The sequence below is a fragment of the Lontra canadensis genome, unplaced genomic scaffold (assembly GCF_010015895.1).
Source record: "Lontra canadensis isolate GAN:19392208 unplaced genomic scaffold, GSC_riverotter_1.0 scaffold11, whole genome shotgun sequence".
Classification (NCBI taxonomy): domain Eukaryota; kingdom Metazoa; phylum Chordata; class Mammalia; order Carnivora; family Mustelidae; genus Lontra; species Lontra canadensis.
In genome coordinates this window covers 17,096,538-17,119,189 of record NW_022631005.1, presented here as the reverse complement: position 1 = coordinate 17,119,189, position 22,652 = coordinate 17,096,538, and the positions used below count along the sequence as shown (strand labels likewise).

The 22,652-nt window shown below is 34.6% G+C and overlaps 1 protein-coding gene across 5 annotated transcripts in view; it reads left to right on the top strand.

The window, feature by feature from the left end:
• Nucleotides 1–22,652, top strand: part of KYNU (kynureninase) — a 122,552-nt gene that overhangs the window by 52,634 nt on the left and 47,266 nt on the right. For all 5 annotated transcript variants that reach the window (XM_032856133.1, XM_032856136.1, XM_032856134.1 and 2 more), the window contains 5 exons: nucleotides 1,396–1,478; nucleotides 8,448–8,509; nucleotides 10,287–10,358; nucleotides 11,514–11,588; nucleotides 13,895–14,041. In XM_032856133.1, the coding sequence (XP_032712024.1) occupies nucleotides 1,396–1,478; nucleotides 8,448–8,509; nucleotides 10,287–10,358; nucleotides 11,514–11,588; nucleotides 13,895–14,041 (439 nt within the window). The remainder of the gene's footprint in view (nucleotides 1–1,395; nucleotides 1,479–8,447; nucleotides 8,510–10,286; nucleotides 10,359–11,513; nucleotides 11,589–13,894; nucleotides 14,042–22,652) is intronic.

Genomic DNA, 22,652 nt, shown 5'->3' with positions numbered 1-22,652 from the left:
GCCCTTGTACACGTGGGAGACAAAACATGGGGGAGAAAGGACCCCTGCCCACCCCCGCAATGATGACTTAGAATTCAGGCTTAAATCCTATCTGAATAAGGAAAGGAGAGGAGGATGTAGGCCACTTAGGGGAGAACATGTGATTTTTAGGAAAGGTGACAGAGCCCTTAGAAGAATAGATAAAAGATAGGATAGGTTGTAACAAAGCCAGTCTAAGTGTGATGTTGACTTCTGGTCTCTTCTCCTTTGACAAGACTCAATCTTCCCTGGTTGATGAAACTCCTGGAGAGGTGATTTTATGGCTACTGAGTTCCTTTTAAAAAATCTCTCTTCAAGCGGATAGGGGAGTTCAGAGAGACCCTCTCACTGCACTTGCTGTTTTTCAAGTGCCTATAACTCAAGATAATCAGTCTACCACACCGACATATTTTGGGGTGACATTCTGCTACCCTTCACCTCTGAGAGCAAGTTTACCACTCACTCCTGCCAGCTTACTGAATTTCAGAGTATAGATTAAAGCACAGTTTGCACTATGCAGAAAATACAGGCTCATTCCTTTCTCCAGCTTCAGGGGGTTTTTGAATTCTGGGGAATTAAGAATTCTGGGATTCCTGCCACAAGTGTGCCCCTGCACATTTAGTCCCTCCCACCTTGATTCTTTGTTTCAGTTTCTTCTTCTATATTTCAAATGTATTTCCTTCCTCATTTAATGAAAACTTCTTGAGAATGGAAATTCTCTTACTTATTCTGTGTTTTGCCATTTATGCCTGCCAGGATACTTACTAGAATAATAAAATTGAGCTAGAATATGGTAGATGAAATTGCCAGAAAATAGGTAAAGATGTAATGTTGGCTTTGATTATTGCCAAGTTTATTTGTCTACTTAAAATGTCATCACAAATACAGTCACATTTTATACACTTTGATTTGGTGTACAGATTATAACTATATTTAAAAATTGAATTTATAAGCATTTTAATTTCTAGCCTCAAAGAATAGTAGCTATGTTTTACTATAGATACTACTGTGAGCTACAGGTATACAAGTATAATGTTCAAAAAGTCTTAATTTTCAAAATAAAGAAGAAAAAAATAACATCTTAGGTTCTAAAATAGAGATAAAGAAAAATAAAGAAGTAGGCAGTCTCTGTTACCCTCTGAACAAAAAGGAAATTAGAGAAATTAAGTAATGACAAGTTAAAAAGATAGAATCCTGAAGTATTACTTTTGGTTCTAAAGAAGCATGATTTTATATAATTACTAAAACATTACAAAGACTCATTTAGAAATGTCTAGTTGCTAATGCTGATGTATGAAAAATTACACACACACACACACACACACACACACACACACACACACACCTAATAGAGTTTATGCCCCTTTTCAATTTCAGGGGAGCTTATGGTCATGACCTAGGAAAACGTCCTTGGATTACAGGAGATGAGACTATTGTAGGCCTTATGAATGACATTGTAGGTAAGTACAAAATGGATTTTTCTCAAAGGAATCATAAAAGTATTATCATTTAGATATAAACCTGGATTATAAAGTCAAAATCTTATTGAAGAACATCCTGGTTTTCTATTTTTACCTGTAAAGAAAGAATGAACATACTATTAATTGAGACTTGAAGACTATAGGGAACCTAACTGGCTTATTTGGCATAAAAATAAAATATTTAATTATGTTTTCTTGCATATTTTAAAACTAATATGTAGTCCCCAATAAAGAGCACATGTATTGTGTTTATTTATAATTAAACTGATTTTTTTTAGGATTTTTTATTTATATTTTTGACCGAGATCACAAGTAGGCAGAGAGGCGGGGGGGGAGCGTGGGGGGGTGGGAAGCAGGCTTCCCACTGAGCAGAGAGTCCCACGAAAGCTGATCCCAGGACCCTGAGATCATGACCCAAGCCGAAGGCAGAGGCTTAACCCTCTGAGCCACCCAGGCACCCCAAACTGATTTTTTAAAAATCAACTTAAATGAATTTTATAACATTTCATTATATGATAAACACTAATCTTTACGTGCTAAAATCCTAAAACACCAATCAGGTTTTGGCTCATTTCAATGTAATCCATAGTGACTAATTCTAAAATTAAGCTGAGAATTGTTGGAAATAATATGGTTTTTTATATTCTTTGGTTTATAATGTGTTTTCCAAAGTGAGTTATATATACTCTAGGTAGAATTTAAGATAGTTTTAGATGGCAAACGTGTTAACACTTAAAAAAGAAAAGTAACTTAATTGGGTTGAATATTGAGGTTTGCTTGAAATCTTACATGATATTCAAGGTATTGAAAAAAATTAATGATATTTCAGCAGTTGGAGTGGGGTCTGTTTAGAGGACTTTGGGAAATCCCAACTTTCATAATGCTTTTTCAAACCTCAATCCTTTATTGCTTCATCCCAATTGCATCTTGGTCAGAAGACAGTAATCAACGTGAGCTGGGAGAAAGTGGAATTAGAGTGAGGACAGTAGGACTTATATCCAGAAAGAGTTAGAGTAACAACATGAAACCATGAAACATGAAACCATGACAAACCATGAAAACCTGAGAAATACCTCGTTTATTCAGAAATGATTTTTGAACTTCTGCTGTATGTCAGGACTTGTGGTGTAGGCCCCGAGGATAAAATGGTGAGTAAGTAAAATAGTAAGAATCCTCATCGTCTTTATCCCATGGGATATCCTCATGGTACTCCCATACATACATGTAAAATTAATATATACATATAATCGTATAACACAGAGAAATTAAAAAGAAATCATTGGCATTAGTGCTTCAAAAGAGGGAATGGTGGAGGGGACTGAATATAAGCATTTAAGTACTCTATATTTTTTTTCCCTGAATTCTCACTAAACAACTCTTACTGTATTTAAAAAAAAAAAAAAAAGCATAAATCCCAAAGAACAAATAGAACAAAGTAGATGATGGGAGCATTTTGGGAGTTTGATAACAAGTGGTTAAGTGGTAACTGCTTTTGTGGGGGAAAAAAAAAAAAAAAATCAAATCTTTATCTCCCAATGGAAAGAAAATGGAAAGCCACCCACTTTACACCACAGAACCTTCAAAAATCTGGAAATTACAATAAGCTTCTCTAGAAGTGGGAGTAAAATAGGAATAAAAAGAGAGATGTGTTGAAAGTCTGTTTAAAATTCAGATAGAATACCAGCTCCCTTTGCCCATTTTATGCTGCCAGGTGAATCTTTCTCCCCAGATGACTGGGTGAGTCCCTGGAGAAGGGAGATGAAGGCTCTCAAGGGAGGATATGTGTACTATATTAGTCTGCTCAGGCTGTCATAACCAAATACCACAGACTGGGTGGTTTCAACAACAGACGTTTGTTCGCAGTTCTGGATGGAGGCCAGAAATCAGAGATCCGAGGGTTGGTTAGTGGTTGGACACTGTTCCTGGGTTGTACATGGTTGCTTTCTGTGTCATCACCTGACCTTTCCTCTGTTCACACTCAGAGACAAAGAGAACTGTGGTGTCTCTCTTTTTACAAAGACACCAGTCCTGTTGGATTAAGACCTCTCAACCTTAAAACTTCAATTAACCTTTATTGCCTCCTATAGGGCCTATCTCCAAATACAGTCGCATTGGGGTTGGGATTTTAACATATGAATTTCAGCAGGACCCAGTTTAGTCTATACCATATTCCTTGGTGAAAAAAAATGTCTGTTTTGTTCTTTACAATTCACGTTTTATCAGGAGAAATATTTCTATTATTTTTTTGTTGACCAAAGGAATGTGAATTGACCCTCTACAAAGTGTATTAGAAACAATATTTTAAAAAACTTGATACTTAGTAACTATTATCTCTTGTTTCTTTACTTTGTAAATTGTGTGTATTAGAGAAATGATTCTTTTTTTTTTTAAGATTTTATTTATTTATTTGAGAGAGAGCATGAGAAGAGGGAGGGTCAGAGGGAGAAGCAGACTCCTTGTGGAGCAGGGAGCATTATGTGGGACACGAGCCCAGGACTCCAGGATCATGACCTGAGCCGAAGGCAGTCGCTTAACCAACTGAGCCACCCAGGCACCCAAGAAATGATTCTTAAGATGAAAAATGAGAAGTTCACCCTATTTGTTTTATTAGGAATAGATTATTTTAGAAAGTTTTTTTAAATATATTTGTGTTTAGATTATCTTATTTGTTGCAAATCCTACCAGTTTCCCTTTTTGCCTGGGTCACTAGGAAATTTTGAGATAATTTGATTAAATTAAAAGTAGCAAAGTTTCTGTTTCTCATCTGCATACATTGTACTCTTTTGGTTTTTTATTCATCATTCTTCCTCAGTTTGTAACCCAAGAAACCTCAAATCCTGTTTGGAAGTGGAAGCTGCATAAATCTTGAAATAATTAAAATAATTGTGTGACAAGTACTGTAAAAACCAGCAGAAGTCAAATTTATTTTTGCTACCTATAAGCTACACAGATGTGTCATGAGCAAACAGACACATTGTACATTTGGGGCAATGATCGACTCTTCCAGGTTCTTAAAACCATAGTCTTTATTTCAGCATAAAATTTCCCAAAAACAAGTAACAGGAGGATAATAAAAATTACTGTGTATACGAATTGATAGACTGGATAGAGAGGAGGAGGAGACAATGAGCAATTGTATTTTTTCATAGACATAGAAAATAACTTCAATTTTGGATGAGAAAGAAAACTGTTAATAAAACATTTTATATAGCGCCAACAATTCTGCAAAACATGGAATAAGTTTCCCTTATAATTAATGTCATATTATCAAGATGCTAGAAATAGAATTGCTGAAGAATGTTATTAGTATTATTATTAGGCCTACTTCTCCCTGGGTACATAAAAATCATAAAGGGCTAGATACATGCATTTCAGCTTATAAAAATGTTGTAATGTGGACATAAATTTGCTTTATGAAACTTGGGGTTGACCCTCCGAGAAGCAATAATCCCTAGAAGCTGTCTCCAGTAAACAAACCTTCATGCATAGCCACTTCTGGAGGACACGGGAATTTACAACTTGAAAGAGTGGAAAGTTCTCAGACTTAGCCTGATTATAACCTTATAAGCAAATCCACAGTAACATTTGCATCTGCTTAATCAGTTAGACAGAACATGGATGGCGGTTCGGAGATCATCATGAATCCTCTTACTGAACACTAAGCAGCTTGGGGCCTTGTCATCTCTTGGCAAAATTTTTGAAATTAAATTAAAATTAGATGCAGAGGAATGTTGGTAATGAACATGGGCCTCCTGTATTTGATTTACAGGGAGTGGATAATGTAGACAACGCTTCTCAGTATAATCTGGAACAAAGGTTTTAATCTTTTTTTTTCCTAAGAGAGAGTTAAGATCTTGTCTTATTTCCTATCTATGAGACTTGAGGTAAGTTAGTTCATCTCTTTGGATGCCAGTTTCCTCACTGATAAATATGGACAATTAAAGTAGATTAAGTTATTGTGTGGCTGTGAAGAAGATGTGAAAAAAATACAAGTAACATATTTAGAAGTCTTGGCACATAGTAATGACTCAGTAAACATCTGCGTGCCAGGCATTGAGGTAAGAAGGTCCTACTTGTATTTAACTAAGTCACACCTTGTGGTAAAGCAAAAAAATCTGTTCAATAAATAAACAAGCAGGAAGGCACTCTACAGATGAGAACCCTGGCTCATACCCATCTTGGATGAAGTGATTCACATCTTGACATTTACTGCAGTGAATTGTAGATGATCTTCTAAAGTAAAGACTCTTCAAATCTTGATAAGCTTTCAGGAAGTTTTTAAAAATTTTTGCCCTGCGATACTTGTAGTTCTCAATGTTTCAACAGTAATTCAAAAAAAAAAAACAAACAAACAAACAAACAAACAAAAAAACAAAAAACCTCTTAGGAAAGTAACTTGGAAGAATTTGTTTGCTTAATTTCTTTTTTATTTTCTTATGGGATGCTGATGATACTGAAATCTCTTACAAGAACAGCTCTTGGTTTCAGAAATGCAATTTGTACCAAAAGAGATAGTTCAAATAGATAAATTTTCCTTTAGAAATATGCTAAAAATCAGTTTGATGGGTGGTGTTTTGGTGTTAGGAACCCTTGATTCTTTAGTGTCCATAGGTTATATTTGAAATAAACATTTGCATTAATGTCCTGAAACTTTAATATTTGCATCGTCCTCAGATAGAGCTGTGTACATATGCACACACATTAAATAGACTGACCATCTCCTTCACAAAGTTCAGTTGCAAGTGAGGTGAGCGTTTCGTGAAGTGCTTGGTTGAATTTGGAGTGTTCTAAGATGAGATCATTTTTGTGCATGGTAGCAGACAAATTATTCAAGTCAGCGAGGGATTATTTACAAAGAATTGATCTGAGTGTTAGTATGCCACTGAAAGTGAGGGAGTAGGTAGCACAGGGTCAAGTGTATGTCTACCTTAATTGAGCCTAGCACATCTGGTTCATTACATTCTTTGATCCAAAATGAAGAGTGTATTGTTTGGAGGACTAAAATTTTCAAGGAATGTGAAATTATTTGAGTCAGATGCAGTTGTAAAGCAAAAAACAGGATGTCCAGCCTCCATTACAAACTTTCCTTCCCTTCCTGCCTCTCCGAGTTCTTTGTTTTCATTTGGGGGTAACTCATGTATGAATTCTTCTTTCTTCTCATTACATTCCTTCAAATGCTTCTCTTTCTATGAATTCTGCTCTCTTTATAAAATTGGTTTTCCTTCCTTTTCTCCTTTCACTTTCTCTGCCAAAATATTTTTTGGAATAAGTGGTTCTCAGAAAAGATGCACGTGGAGAGCTAACGAATTTAAGGGTGATATTAGATTAGATATCTTAGATAATGCTTCATTTTAGAGATAACAGGATAAATTCATACCATAATGCAAAGAAATAAATATAGTAAAGCTGGCAGCATTTCTTCTACATGTTTCCAAAAGATTTTCATATTGTAGGAGAAGACATATGCCACTGTATGCAACATAAGGTTATCATATTCCTATCTCTTGTATGTCTAGGACAAAGTTTATTTAGTGCTAGGAATATAGGATGAGCTTGGTCTCACTGTGCCTTGACTTCAGACACTGTTCACCTTACAAGGACCAGAGATACAGCCTCTAACTGATTGTTTACTAACATTGCACGTCAAATGGGGAAATCCATCTGTTAAATGCAATCCGAAGTTTTTCTCGACTAGATGGCTATGTTGAAATAGAAATTCCTAAGTTATACACTTATCTGCAGTGGCCTGCCCTCAAGTGGACTTACCCTGAAATCTCCCTGTATATTAGATTAATCATTTTACTTGCTATCTCTTCCTCTAAAATGGAACTCTTAAGAGAAGTATCTCTTTGGATGTGAAATACAGGACTTGTATTACACATTTTCCCTAACGCCTCGCATAGTTTTACAAACAATGGCACAAAACCTTTTTTTTTTTTAAAGATTTTATTTATTTATTTGATAGATCACAAGCAGGCAGAGAGGCAGGCAGAGAGAGAGGAGGAAGCAGGCTCCCTGCTGAGCAGAGAGTCCGATGCGGGGCTCGATCCCAGGACTCCGAGATCATGACCTGAGCCGAAGGCAGCGGCTTAACCCACTGAGCCACCCAGGCGCCCCTCACAAAACCTATTTTTGTCAGTGATAGTTAAAGAGATTTTCCTATTATACAGGTCTAAATGCTTTTGCGAGACATTGTAAGAACTAAAAATATGAAAGTATTGTTGTTGTTAAACTCTGAGTTCTTAAGTATCCAGTGTATGCTTTGTCTTTGGGTCTATTTCTAGTATGCAAGCCCTCATTACTAAGAATTAGATCAGATTACGATTGTGTAGAGGATATCTTAATTTTGCATGTGTTCCCCATCAGATAATACCTATCTGTATTAATTATCTTGCATCTCAGTGTGTATGAATAAATCCCAGAGCTATTTAGGTCTTTGTGTTTTGCTTTCTAGCTCTTTTGTCTTACAAACGATTATATATCTCACTGTAATAACAGTGAAGTATGTTTGGCAAACTAGCTCTCTTATTAAAGGTGCATTTTAATTGGGTATTAGAAACAACTAGCTTTAAAAATGTGATTGTCCCTGCTTTCTTTTGAGATACATTTACCAAAAAAATGTACTCTATGGGAATTTGGAAAACTACCTGATAATAGGAGAAATCATTTTTATTTTATAGGAAAAAGCAAATGTGTCATTATTTTGTTGCTATTATTTACTATATCAAAAAGTAAATATGATTTTAGCCAGCTGTGTGCATGTGAGTCCAGATATCGTTTGATAAAATGAGTCAAGTGGGAAAACTTCCATTTCTTTGAATGACACATCAAATATGTCCTTATCTCTAAAAGCATTAAGGATGAAGGAGTGAAGCCACCCTACTTTGTTTTTCCAAGTAACTTCAGCACTAATAGAAAAATCTAAATTATGATGTGTTTACTTTGCAGGAGCCAATGAGAAAGAAATTGCCCTAATGAATGGTTTGACTGTTAATTTACATCTTCTACTGGTAAGTATCCTTTCCCACCAATGTTTAGTATACCCTCATTTGTAGAATCTGACATTTTTCTATCTTTAATTCATGAGCATCTGGTGGTTTACTTATTTAAAAATAAGTTGTGAGGTTATTTTCATTTTTACCAGGAAAGGCTGGACTATGATGGAAGGGCTTCTTCATAATCATGGGAGAGTTGACTCTTGCAAAGAGAGTTAGAATAATGAACAGTTCTTATCTCAGAATACAAGGAATAAAAGTCACAGTGGGTTAAAAGCAAAACTGCTTGCCAGCACACAAAATGATGTACAAATGCCAGCAAACACTGAGCTCTTCGGAAAGATAGTTTGCCAGTATGCTGGACTTCAGCAGGGTTGGATTCTGGATCAGTTATATTTTTATAGACAAATTTTGGGGGAATAGGTTAAGAAAGATTTAGAATATAGAATGAAATTGGAGAAAAGGGATCTAATACCTTAAAAGAGTTACTGTATTTCAAGTGCTTCCTACTTCCTAAGTACTTAATAAATATGTATACCTTAAAATGTCAAATATATACTTGATTTGGAATATGGTGTCTATAGTAACCGCTTGAGGCTTTGAAAAAATTTTATTTCATTTTTAAGTGAGTTTTTGGAAACATGTCTATGTGACCAAAGCACACAATGAATATATTAATATTTTATTTTAATAAAAATGAAGACATGATTGTTAAATATCCCTAAGGGAACACGTTCACAGAGTATGTTAATCATGATGGTAAATAGCATAGTTTTAAGTTCAGATACCTCGGGGTTTGATTCCTAGCTAAGTTACTTCACATCTGACTTTGGACACAGTTTTGGTGATTTCTATGTCTTCATTTTCTCCGTTATGAAAATGAAGACAAAAATACATACCTACCTGAGGTGCCTCTGGGTGGCTCAGTAGATTAAGCCTCTGCTTTCGGCTCAGGCCTTGATCTCAGAGTCCTGGGTTCGAGCCCTGCATCAGGCTCTCTGCTCAGCAGGGATCCTGCTTCCCCCTCTCTCTCTGCCTGCCTACTTGTGATCTCTCTCTCTCTGTCAAATAAATAAATAAAATCTTAAAAAAAAATGCCTACCTGCTACACATATAAAAGGGTGAAATGTGGTAATATGTGAAAATTGCTTCAGCACGTTGGCCAGTGATCAACACTAAGTCAACAGTAGCAATCATTTCATTGTTACTGTTGGCAGGCAGTGTTTATTATCTAGGAACTGTGGGGGGAAAGGAAGGGCTCCCTTGAACAAATGAGCTATTTCTCCCTGGTGCCTCTAGAAATGTCAAATGTTTCATGTTAGGGCTGAGGCCCTTCCAGTTAGACCTAAGATAAAATCCTATAAAGTAATAACGCAGTGGAAATATTATGTACCAGAAACCAAATCGGCAGCATAAGATGAATCACCATAAATAAAATAAAATTTACATAGAACATGGTATTCGGTCTTACAATAGAGAAATTACCACTAAAGGCATTGGAAAGGTAATTTTTCAATTAAAATTTAAGTAAAGTTTGAGAATTTGTTTTTGTCTCATGTAGTCTCTGACATTTGCTTTTCTATTGGTAAATATAATGAGCCAGTCCCTTCTTTTATTTTATAATTCACTAGAAATAAGGCTAATTGGGAAAGGAACCCTTGACAGACATCTAGATGTGTCGTTGAGTCAGGCCTTTAAAATGCCAGGATTATAAAATGGAAGTATGGTATAAACTGAACAAATGTATAAATTGTACATTAATGGTTTTCTCAATAAATCCATTTCATTGCAGTTATCCTTTTTTAAGCCTACGCCAAAACGCTATAAAATTCTTCTGGAAGCCAAAGCCTTCCCTTCAGATCATGTAAGGATTCTTCCAATTATATTTGTATTCTTTCTATTCTTCCTAGAGAGCACACCACTTGCCTGTGTTGAACAGTTTATTCTCCAGTCTTTTTCCAAGTAACCTTACAAGAAAAAGATCTGTCAAATGCTTTTGATTAGGTGTTTTTAAAATATAGATTGTAGCTTTATTTTTTTTTTGTCCAAGTAAAACATGTGTTAGGGGAGGAAAGGATAGAATGGGAGCATTGATTTATTAGTCTTTTTAAAAACATTGAGCGAGCTGCTGGTTTAAATCAAGTGCAGTTATAAATGCTTTATTAATTCTTGTTGCTGTTTTACTTTATGAAGTCAAATCAATACATACCCTAGTGCTTAACCCTTTAGCTATATAGAATAAGAATAAAACTTTAATTTGTCCATAGCATGCTAGCATAATTATTGGTGCTTTATTATTGAAAAAAACATTGATTAAGGATTAAAAATATTTCTTGCGATTCATTGTCTTGCTTCTTTAAGAAACTTGATCATTCCAGACATAGACATGGATAAAATTGCTTATTTCATTTTTAGTGTTAGAGAGAAATTTGATTTCTGTCTATTATCACTGTTAACTGTTAAACTCGACATCATTTAATTGTGTCCAAATCAATAGCCATTACTTTACTGAAAAGGATCAAAACCCTGATGTTGAGAGAGAATTCAGGGTCCCTAAATTTCTTGTTCCCATTCATATCTTGTACTGTTAGTGAAGGGAACTTTCTGATGTTCTTTCCTTTTACTAGCTTACTCTTTTGGGGATAAGCCTTTCCTATAAGCTAGTTCAAATGTAACAAGTCCACACTACTCACTCTGGTTATTTTGTAAACTCCAGTTTTGACTTAAATTAGGAGATTTAATATCTTCTACAGATCTCTTAGAACTCCCTGAAGCCTAGATGGCCCCTGTGCTTCCATCCAATTTCTAAGATACAATGTTTCAAGGAATGTTCTGATTCCTGCATATAAATTAAATTAAGCAGTTTTTTTCTGGTGTATTCTTTTCAGTCACTTTTAACCTTGACTTTAGATTTAATACAATAATATGCTTTTATTGTTATTTTATTATCTCTTTCAGAGTTACTTCAATGTACTTCTGTGCATTGGACTTGACTTAATAAATCATTCTTCTTTTCCAGTACGCTATTGAGTCACAGCTTCAACTTCATGGACTTAACACTGAGAAAAGTATGAGGATTATAAAGCCAAGAGAGGTATATGAGAAAGAGAAATAAATATTCATTCTGTTTCTATTTAGTATTGATTTTTTTCTTCATTTTCCTCAGAAGTTTATTATCCCCATTACTTTAATGGAACTTTCAAGAACGTATAAAAGACGTATACTTGTATTACTGCTAGCTCATTTTGCTTAAAATGGAGAATTAACTTGGAAGTATATGTATTTTCATTTTTCGAGGGGTTGTCAGAAGCAAACTATTTTCGTGTGAATACCACTGGAGTTTGCCATATTCTTTAGTGGGATGGAAAGGGATGGTAAATTGCCTATGTCATGTTCAATTTCAAATACCATTGCCTTTGGATACCTTTAAAATGATATTTGTTGAAATTGAATGATGCCTATCTTTTATATCTTTTTTTAATCTAAGTATCAAATATTTTCCTTTGTACTTGGATGGGGTGGGGGTGTGGAAAGGGATGCAGTGTAGCAGAAAGAGCTTGGGCTTTCTGGCATGGCTATTAGACCCCACAGAAGTCCCAGGCTCAGCAACTTACTGGGTAAGGGACTTCAGGAAAGTTACCTTATCTCTCTGGAATTCCTTCATATTTAAACAGGTAACAAAGGAAGCACCTTATCAGGGTTGGCGTATGTTCAAGATCTAAAATAATTGTGCACTTTCCATTAATAGAGATGTAAGGCCAAGTTGTACAGACTTTGACATACCAACCCTGCAGCTTGTGTAATTTGGCACCAAGAGATCCACACAGAATAAATTGTAGACTTCACAAATGATGCTCCCAGGCTGTTAAGCCAATGTTTGAACAATTATTTCTTTCAACCCAGAATACTTTGAGAAATTAAAATCTACTCCATTTAGTTCTATTTGCCAACATGCAGTCAATTAATGGGATAGAAAGTTCTCATGCCTGTGACCGGGTATCTATTTCATGTGTCATATATAAATTGATAATTTCTAGCAAAAATGAAGATAGCCACTAATTTATCAGAAGTTCTAATGTTGAAAGAGGTAAGTGTTATGGAACCTCATGATTTAATCATAAATCTTGAGAACATTCTTTAGCATTACTAGATTAGAGCAGGTCAGCATCAGAGAGAACTATATTCTATTCTATATTCTACCATTAAGCCGTACATTTCTTTTTTGCTTTATACTGATTCTTTAAATAAATAATTAGTATATATAGTTCTTCATCTTCTGCTCTTTGAAATTATGGTGGACAAACCATTTTAGATTTCTTTTAAGAAAAAAAAGAGTTTTGGATTGCCATGTTACTATTTTTACTTGGAATTTGTCTTAGAATTACTGGGATCCTTCTCTTTACATATAAAATACGTATCAGCTAATAATTTAAAGATTTCAGTATCAGTACTATTTTTATAGATTTTAGTTTTGTAAATAAGTTCCAGACTTCTAGTAGAAACTAAAGTATGTGCTATATTTGTGAGACACAGTACTTGATAAATAGCAAGAATTGCCAAAAATTAAAAATAACTGAAGGAAAATTTATGAATACCTTAATGAGCTTCCTTCAAATATTAATGGAGTAAATGATGCTTTGACCTCAAAAATTATGTCAGATTTAGCACTGGAGAAAATTTATAAAAACTTTGTAAATGGATAAGAATGATTAAGATATAAGGAGATACTTTGTGTTTAGCTGATTGCTTTTTGCTCTAGTTGTTTGCAACGCCAAGTTTAAATTCACTCAGAATTTCCACTGAGTAACCGATCATTAGTCTTAGCTGGGGAGAAGTGGAAAAATTAACCATGATAATACTGAGTTTTACTGATATTTCCCTTCATTTTTGGAGCTTGATTTTTAGACTGGTGTGGAGGAGAGTTTACTCTTGGTTAGGTTATACTCAGGTGAAAGGTACATGTTTTTTATCCTGGAAAACATAATGTGATGGAGTAATAATTTCCAAGAAAATTTTACCATTTAATATTTCAGGGGCTTCTCATACTTCCTGGTATTTTATTGGATGGGAATAAGGAGAAAACAATTTGTAGGCATGCAAAGAGTAAAGATTAATTGAAAAACTAAAGAATAAAGCAAGTAGGGTTTTGCAAAGACAATATTTTTTTTTACTATTTTGTTATCATTTCTTATAATAGCAAAAGGCATGCTGAAACGCTGCTCTCTCGCCAGACTTTTGAAGACCATTAATTGGGGAAAAAAAAAAAAACAACAACAAAAAAACCTTTTCTTTGATTGTTCTTATGTGGGCAAGAACTCAAGGTGAATTTTAGATTGGAAATATGATGTGACAAATTTGTTATTGTGGATTAGGTGTAACTTGTGCCTGACTCAACTTTAGGGTGAAGAAACACTGAAAACAGAGGATATTCTTGAAGTAATTGAGAAGGAAGGAGACTCGATTGCAGTGATCCTGTTCAGTGGGCTGCATTTTTACACTGGACAGCTCTTTAATATACCTGCCATCACAAAAGCTGGACAAGCAAAGGTATGCACACCATTTCCCCATCCCACCTTGCCCCAAACATCACTCTACTGAGTAGTCGTCTAACTGCACTTCTAGTGAAATAACCTTTGTGTGTGTGTCTTTATAAAGCTATTTAAAGAGTTTAAAAAAAAAAAAGTAAGACTTGCATTAAAAAAAAAATATGTACTCTTTTGCTTTAGGGATCTCTATTTAAACCTTTTCTTTGTCACTTCTGTTGTCTCACTTCATTACCATCTGCTCTCCCAAAGTTTGCCTCTAATAAGCAAAACAGGTGAGCTTCCTACAAGGTGATGTCCTTGGTACTGAGTTAGTCCTTCAGCAGGCATGAGACAGAATACTTCGGATAATAACTGTATATGCCAGCACTTTTAGAAGCACAACTCTGGGACTTTGTCGTGCTCATTCTCAATGTAGTTCAGTTCTCACTTAAACTTAGATGCTTGAAAAAAGGGAGATGCAGAATAAAAGTTAACAATAGATCGCATTTGACACAGTGTACTTTTAGAAAAGCCACTTTGTTCTTAAGATTTGAGAAATTATGATCCTGCCAATAATGAGAGTTTTTTCCTACATTTTTCCAAGTAACACATAACATCATTTACTATTTTGAAATTGTGTCTCTTTATGTATGTTTGTAAAAAAAAAAAAAAAAAGAAAAAAAATTATTTTAGTTTTTGTTTGCCTAAAAAAAAGAAATTAGAGTAATAATATTCAGCAGCTATAATTTGTATTTAAAATCCTTAAATATCAGTTCTATTTAGTTCAACAATGAAATTATGCATTTAAAAAGATGACAATGGAATTTTGTTCTGAACATTAATAAGTTATGGGATTAATATATGTGTGAGGTCTCTTTAATATATTCAGTTATTGAAGCTAATGAATAGAACTAATGAAAAGAAATTTAGCACTGTTATCAGCAGTCTCTAGGAATTTCCAGCCATGACTTCTAACTGGTTTGATGGATAAGTGTGAAAGTGGTGCATTACAAAAGATATAAAGATAATGTCTTCTTAATTTCGGCATTAAATGTTAAACACCAAAATAAAGGGAGGTCAATAAAAAATTATATTTTAAAATGTTATGCAAGTAATCAGCAGTCCCTGGTCCCCTTAGTATGCATGCATGTCTCATTAACCTTCATTGAGATGAGATAGGAAGATAGAAGACAGACCATGGGTTTTGGAATCACAGTCTGAGGTTTAAATCTTGGCTGGGTCATTGAATTGTTATATGATCTCAGGCAAGTTACTTGACTTTTCTAAACCTCTTCTTACAAGTGTTAATTTGGGATAGCTGGACCCATTTCATGAATTCAGTGTTGAGAAGGAAGACTGTAAAATATGTGCTGTGTTGCATACATTCTGCTTCCATGATGGCTCCTTTACACCTTGCACTGTCCTCAACAAACATGAAGCTATGGAAAGTGGCTCAGATAGACATTTTATTTCCAATTGAAAAGCAAAATAAATTTGTTTACCTAGGTGCTATATGTAATTCTCATTCCTAAGTACTTTGCTAAAACATTCTCTCAGTATTTTTCAGGCTTGCTTTTACTTAAAAAAAGTATAATAAATGCCTACCATGTGACACTCTGATTAAGCCTTCAGTCAGATGAAGGTAAGAATGAGCAGTTCCATCTCAGTGTAACTGCACAGAACTGATGGATACTATGGGAGTAAAATTGGGATTGAGTAGACTTCAATTTAACCGTTATCAAAATTATTCTAATGCTCATTTATACTCTGGCTAGACAGTTTCTCCCATTCCCAATGGAAGGTTGAGAGAAGTGATTTTAAACTGTAGATTTACATAGCTCTCTTGGGTGGTCTGTGCAGATAAAGCTGAAGAGAAAGAAAAATTAAAGGTGTCAATCAAAAAAGAGGAAATTCTAGGGGAAAAAAGGCATTAAACATCACTGTTAGAAATTGCTAAATAAGATAATAAAAAAAGTTTCTGGAAATGAAGTATGGCAGGAACCAAATTGATACTGAGAAGGAGCAAAGAAAGTCAACAAGAATAGTTGTTTATTTCATAATCATGTAAATGGGAAGTGGGGACAGGAATTTTGAAAAAATATATTAACTAAAGAAATGTATGTATTATACCAAAAAGAGTGCAAATCATAAATAAGTGGCTTGATGAATTATTTTGAACCCGTATAGCCATCACCCACATTAAGAAACTTCTAGAACATTTATGCTGCTCAGAATCCTCAATTGTGCCTTCTCTAAAATACTGTTACCTCCCCTCCAAAGGTACCACTCCTTCCTCTAGCCATATATATTAACTTTGTCCATCTATAAATGTGTTAATATGTATCTTTGTATCTGTCTTACTGGCTCATTATTACGTTTCTGAGATTCTTTCATGTAGTATGTAGCGGTAATTTTGTGGGGGTTTTTGGTAGCAGTAGTTTCGTTTTTCTTTTCATTTCAGTGTATTGTTTCAGTGTATGAAATCGATCGCAATTCATTTTTGTTTTCCATTCTGATCAGGATAGTTATTTGGGGTTTATTTCCATTTGAGGGCTACTGTAGTAAGCGTGACTCTGAATATTCTCAGACATTAGGTAAGCATTCACACCAGTTTCTGCTACATACATACTCAGGATTGGAAGTCTTGGAAATAGGTATACATACATCTAATCCTAATCAATAGTCCCAACTTTCTGAAGGGTTGTACCAATTTGGCGTATACTCCCATCAGCATGTTATGAGAGCATCTGTCGCTCCACATCCTCACGAATAGCCAATCTGATTAGTTTTAATTTGCACTAGCCCTGACTATTGATGAGGTTGGGATTTTTCAAATGTGTTTTTTGCCTTCTGAGTGTCTTCTTTTAAGAAATACTTGTTCAAATGTCTTGCCCAATTTGCATTCAGTTTTCTGTCATTACTTGGCTATAGATGGTATAGAAGTGGATTTTGAAGCATAGAAAAATACAAGATTTCCAGTAATCATCTAAAAAGAAAAATTAATTAATCAAAAGAACAGTTTTGATTCATATAATGAATTTCAGATGCTGAGGCTTTTCTTAAATGAGAAGGCCTGAGATGGTAACAAGTAGGGCAGGCCAAGGAAAATTAAACATAGTGTCAAGTTATAAGGGAAGGCCAGCATATAAAAAGAGATGTCAGTTTGAAGATACATTTTCATTTTTTGTCTTTGAAGCCATTTACTTTATTTTATATTGTTGGCCAACCCACTATTTCGCAAATCTGCCTCACTTCCCTATTTCTAAATTTTTCATATTCGATTAGTTGTTCCTACTAATCATTTCTTCTTTTCTACACACACTGAATGTAGTTGCTCCTCATTGTGCTTTGAATTATTATCCCTAGAGATTTTAACCATTTCCAAGATTCCACTCTTGTTGCCAAGTGAAAGCTACAGGGTACTCCCACACTCAAAAATGATTATTTGTGCTCATCTCCCTATTCTACCTGGAAATCCTACATCCACTCTGAAATCAGTAGGCTCTAGTTTTGTTTCCCCTAAAAGGACCCTAATATTTCATGTCCCCACCCTTCTGGACCTTTAGACTCAATTCTGACATTTTCCTCCTCTTTGCCTTTCAACCAGTCACTTTTTAATCCCACCTTCTCAGGGTTGGTCTTTTCTTTAATATTCCTGAATTAATTAATGATGTTTCTAAGCTTTAAAAACAAAATCCCAGTGAGAAATTGGGCAAAAGTTGGGGATTTCTTTTTCTCGCCATGAAAGATTTGAGTTAGGAGTCTGCTGGGATGCACTGAGCAGTTGAGTAATGTCTGAGTGGCATCTCTTGGGTTCTCTTGTTTTTTTCTCAGGCTTCTCACATCGTGGTCACAAGACAGTTGTCCCAAATCCAGATATCATGATTCTATTTAAGACAGAAGGAAGGAGAGAGAAGTAGCAGTGCAGCTTCATCTGTCCCTTTCATCCAAAGTGCAAAATTATTCCCAGAAAAAGCTAGCAGATTCCTGCTTATGATTCATTGCCTTCTGAAGTGGTAGCTTCAAAAGAGCATGAGTAAAGAAATTCTTAACCTTTATGGTATTATAGTAGAGACAGACTAAGAAGAAGGATTTGTTTAACCAACCCACAGTATTTATTACATTTCCCATTTTCACCCCCAAAGGGACATCGTTTCTAACTTGCTGCCTCTTTCCTCTTCCATCCCTTCCTAACTTTCCCCCCCTTTTTTCCCCTTCCTCCTTTATTTCTTTCTTGCTTTATATTTTATTTTTCACCTCATTTCATAAAACATTTGAAAATGAGTCACAGGAAATTGATTAGACAGCATAAGGAAATATAAAGGGAGAGAATAATAGGAAAATCTCTGGATCATCTGGAGAAATGAATAGACTCCCCGTAAATTATAATGTCTCAGCTTGGATTAAGATAAGAAGTAGGTAACAAATAGAAATTATTAAAAAAAATAGAAATTATTTTCAGTGGAAACTCTTGGTATATTAGATAGATTAGGTCTTGGTAACTAACAAGTAAAGCTATAAATGCTTTCATTGTGATAGATGTTTATTTATTGTTCATGCAGCAGCCAGGAATCAGCTTTCTTCCATGAAATGATACCAGGTTCTCAATCACTCAGGACTGTGTCCTGTGGCTTTCATACCCTGGATCCTTTGTCTGATTCAGCCAAAACAATGGGGTAAAAGGATGTGAAGGGGCATGCTAACTTCTTAAAGGTGTTGACTTAACCATGGCAAAATTTATTTTCACTCATATTCCTTTGGCTAACACATGGACATTTCTGTGAAATGAAGTATATTTGTGTACTCAAGAATAATAGCTACTAGTTTTGCCGCACCTGGAACTCAGATGTTTTGTCTTGCTGATAGAGCAGGATACTTACTTTGAGGTGTAGTGTAGCATTTGCCTTAATAAAAAGTTTAGATAGTGGAGACAGAGTCAGACCTGGTCTTGAGTCCATGTCCCTTTCCTTAGTTTCTAGCATACTTTGGCTTAATTCACTTCCTGATATGACTTTATTTCTCCACCAATAACTGGGGAAGGTAAGGGTGCTTGTTTTCTAGGAGAATTAAACAAGATACTATTCCTAAAACATTTAGTATTTAGTGCATTGTAAGTATACAGTAAATGTTAGCACTTAACCAATATATGAGAAAAAGACATATTGGAATATTCAATCTACCAGAAAAAGAAGTAATGGATCCTTAGGCAGAAAGTGAAACATACAGAATTATAAACTAAAGACTCTCACTGGATACTTCTGTACTAAAATATATTTTTAAAAAAATGATAATCTGAACAGCATGGCTAAAACTCAAGAGATTAGATTGAACTTTTAAAAGGTTTGGTAATGGACTAATAAAAATTTTGATAAAAGAATGCAGTGCCAACTGGTTATACTCTACATTCCTTCTTCAATGCCATATAAAATGGTCTACAACTTACTGGAACTTGTGGGGGCTGGCAGACAGTGAGTGACAAATAAATATTGATTGAATCAGTGACCCCCTTAAACATTTTTTACATCATTTTCCTGTACCTATATGCATGCTGGCATGTTAGTTGTCTTGTAGCCTACTGAACATTAAAATGCAAATGATAAAAAAGACTGAATTTTGCAAACTTGTGTTTTGTTTTATTAGCTTCTACCTTGTGTCATTCTTCACTGAGTATGATTACAAGCATCTCTTAGACCCAATCATAAACTGCCTAAATTATTAATAAATAATGATCACAATTATAGCCCCAACAATTAGAATAAAAAGGCAGAATATGTAAGACAAAAAGAAGGAATATAAGTAAAAACACCATTATAAAAAAAGACATTGTAGTTTAACATCATTTAGTAAAATCTGAAGTATCTCAACAACACTTACATATAAATGGTCACCTCACCAAACCACCCATTTATCTTAGGGAAGGACTAAATTCTTGTTAAAAATAATTTGGAGACACCTGGAGAGGACAAATAAATGATTGATCAAGCATCAAAACTCTACAGAAAGTTTGGCTGAGATGTTTCTAGTATTGGATATTGGGAGTCAGTTCTGTAAAGGACGATAACAATAGAATAATATCAACAATACAAGGAGTTATTGGGTGGCTCAGTCAGTTAAGTGTCTGCCTTTGGCTCAGGACATAATCCCAGAGTCCTGGGATGGAGCCCTGCATCAGGCTCCCTTCTTCCTCAGCAGGGAGCCTACTTCCCCCTCTCCCTTTGCCTGTCCCCACCACTCATATGCTCTCTCTCTTTAAAATATTAAAAAACAAAAACAACAACAACAACAACAACAAAAAAAAAACTTGCATGGGACTTGAGCAATGGATCAGCTGGGAAAAATTAGTACCAAATATGTTTGTATATAACTATAGTATAAATTGGCATAGTGTATGAATTTTTAATGTGTAAAAATTATTGTTTTCCAAAAGGTTAATATGAGAATTTTCAATACTAAGAAATATGTACTAGAAATTGGAATGAGTACAGTTATTCTATTAAAGTCACTGCCATTTCACCCAATAGGATCTTCTCATCAGTGCATAAGAAGAATCTTTGTCTCCATACTTTCTATAGTAGAATGAGACATGCATTTGGATTTTTCTTTCATTTTTTTTATCAGTAAATATTTTAGTACATTAAAATAATGGAGGTCCAAATAAGAACACCTAGTTTAGCCTGGAATGTGAAAGTGACCTTTTTAGAGAAGAAGAGACTTGAGCCAATTCTAGAATTATGAGTAGGAGTTAAACAGGTAAAATCTCCTCCAGGTGCCTAGCTGTGTGGTAGGGCCATTCTAGACAGCTTTAAAAAATTGATTGGATTACAAGAAAGCAAATATTTTAGTATAATTTGATTGTAGAAAGAATGTATAATTTTAGGAAAGGTATGACAAGAAATGAATCTATAAGGCAGCAAAGGTAAGAAGGGCTTACTAAGCTGTACTTAGTCTTGAGCTTTTCCCTAAAGACCCACAGAAAACCATTGAAAGCTTTGAGATAGTAAAGAAACTGCATTTTCTTTTAATTTTTAAAAGAAATTTTCTGCCTACAAGAATGGGCAGGAATGGGATAAAAATGGGCAGAAGTTAAGAGGCAGTTGCTGTGCAAGAATTTGAAAAATCTCTATCATGATACAGTTCAGCATGGGGTACCAGATAACAGATTTATCTCATACTACATGAAATATTTTTTCTGCTCTCTCATGGAAATAATTTTTATTTAACTTTATTTTCTCCGTCATGTTAAAGACAGGTTTTATATAAACATCAGAATTAAGCATCTACTTTGAGCTTCTGCGGTTTCACCCAGATTTAGCTGTTCATAGAATTCAAGGATAATAGAAAGACCATGGGTGTGGATACAGGCACAGAGATAGAAAAAAAGGAAGGAAAATTACCTAGAATTTAGGCGAAATGCCCCATCAACTAAATATCCTTTACTTTGAGAATAATGAAGGATTATTCTGTTCAAAAATATACAATAAACTCTATCTGTAGTCTTAAATTCCTCCAGGTTGGATCCTGGAATCAATAAGTCAAAGTACGTTGGTAAGGATCAGTACCCAAGAATCTAAAACTTTTGAGCTGTTTTTAAGAAATTTTCATCAGATATTTTATTTAATTCAAGCTTTTCATTAGACAGACTATGTGAGAAAGACTGATTAATTCTTAATAAAAGAGGAATTTTTGGACTCATGTTATTTTAGAATCACTGACCTGGCAAAAGCAAGCCTCCCCACGGCCAGTCATGATTGTTGCTTCACTAACCACTCTCAACAGGGCCACAGTATGTAACTATTTTTTCTAGATCTAGTTTCATTCACACCTATGGCCCCCAAATGAAATACTGCACTTAGGTTTTTGGTTTTTTTTTTTCTTATCCTGTAGGTGATATGCATTTTATAAAATATTTCAGTCCTCTATGACCCAATTTTCTCTGGTACCAAATTTTTCATTCCACTTGATTAGTCAAAGGAAGGGTAATGGAAGTCTTTGTTAAACTGAAAAAATGAAAGTGTTCCAACATGAAACATATAGACTAGTTCTAATGCATTCACTAGCTACTGTATGAAATGGAAAGTCAGTTTTGTGCCTCATGGCAATGAAAGTAGAATTTCAAAATATCCTGAAGCGGAAAAAGAAAAATAAATCCCAAATAAAGTGTGAAAGATTTCTCTTAATGTCCTCTTTCATGATCCTCTTCTTTAATCAATTAAATTATTTGTTCAAGCAAGATTGGGAATATCAAACTTAGTTGAGGTCAAGAGAAAAATGCTGATTTTCTTAGCAAATTATCTTAAGTGAGGTGGCGAACAAATAAGGTGACTGTCACACTGTGTATAAAAATAAGCTTCAAGAGAAGAAATTTAAGAATGATGTCTTCAACAATTATCCTATAGACTCCATTGCAATATTATCAAGTTAAGTATTATGTAAATTTAAATATATGAGTAAATCTAGTTGAGAAATTTGCCATGGAAATTGACACAGTAATGACTAGAACATATGAAAAATTGTGCTTTCATTTTACATCTAAATGGGGCTCTCAATATAGGTATTACCTTATGATGGTTAAATTAAAGAGCTGCTTTAAATTCACTTTTAACAAGAGAGGTAGATAAAAAGATAAGTAAATG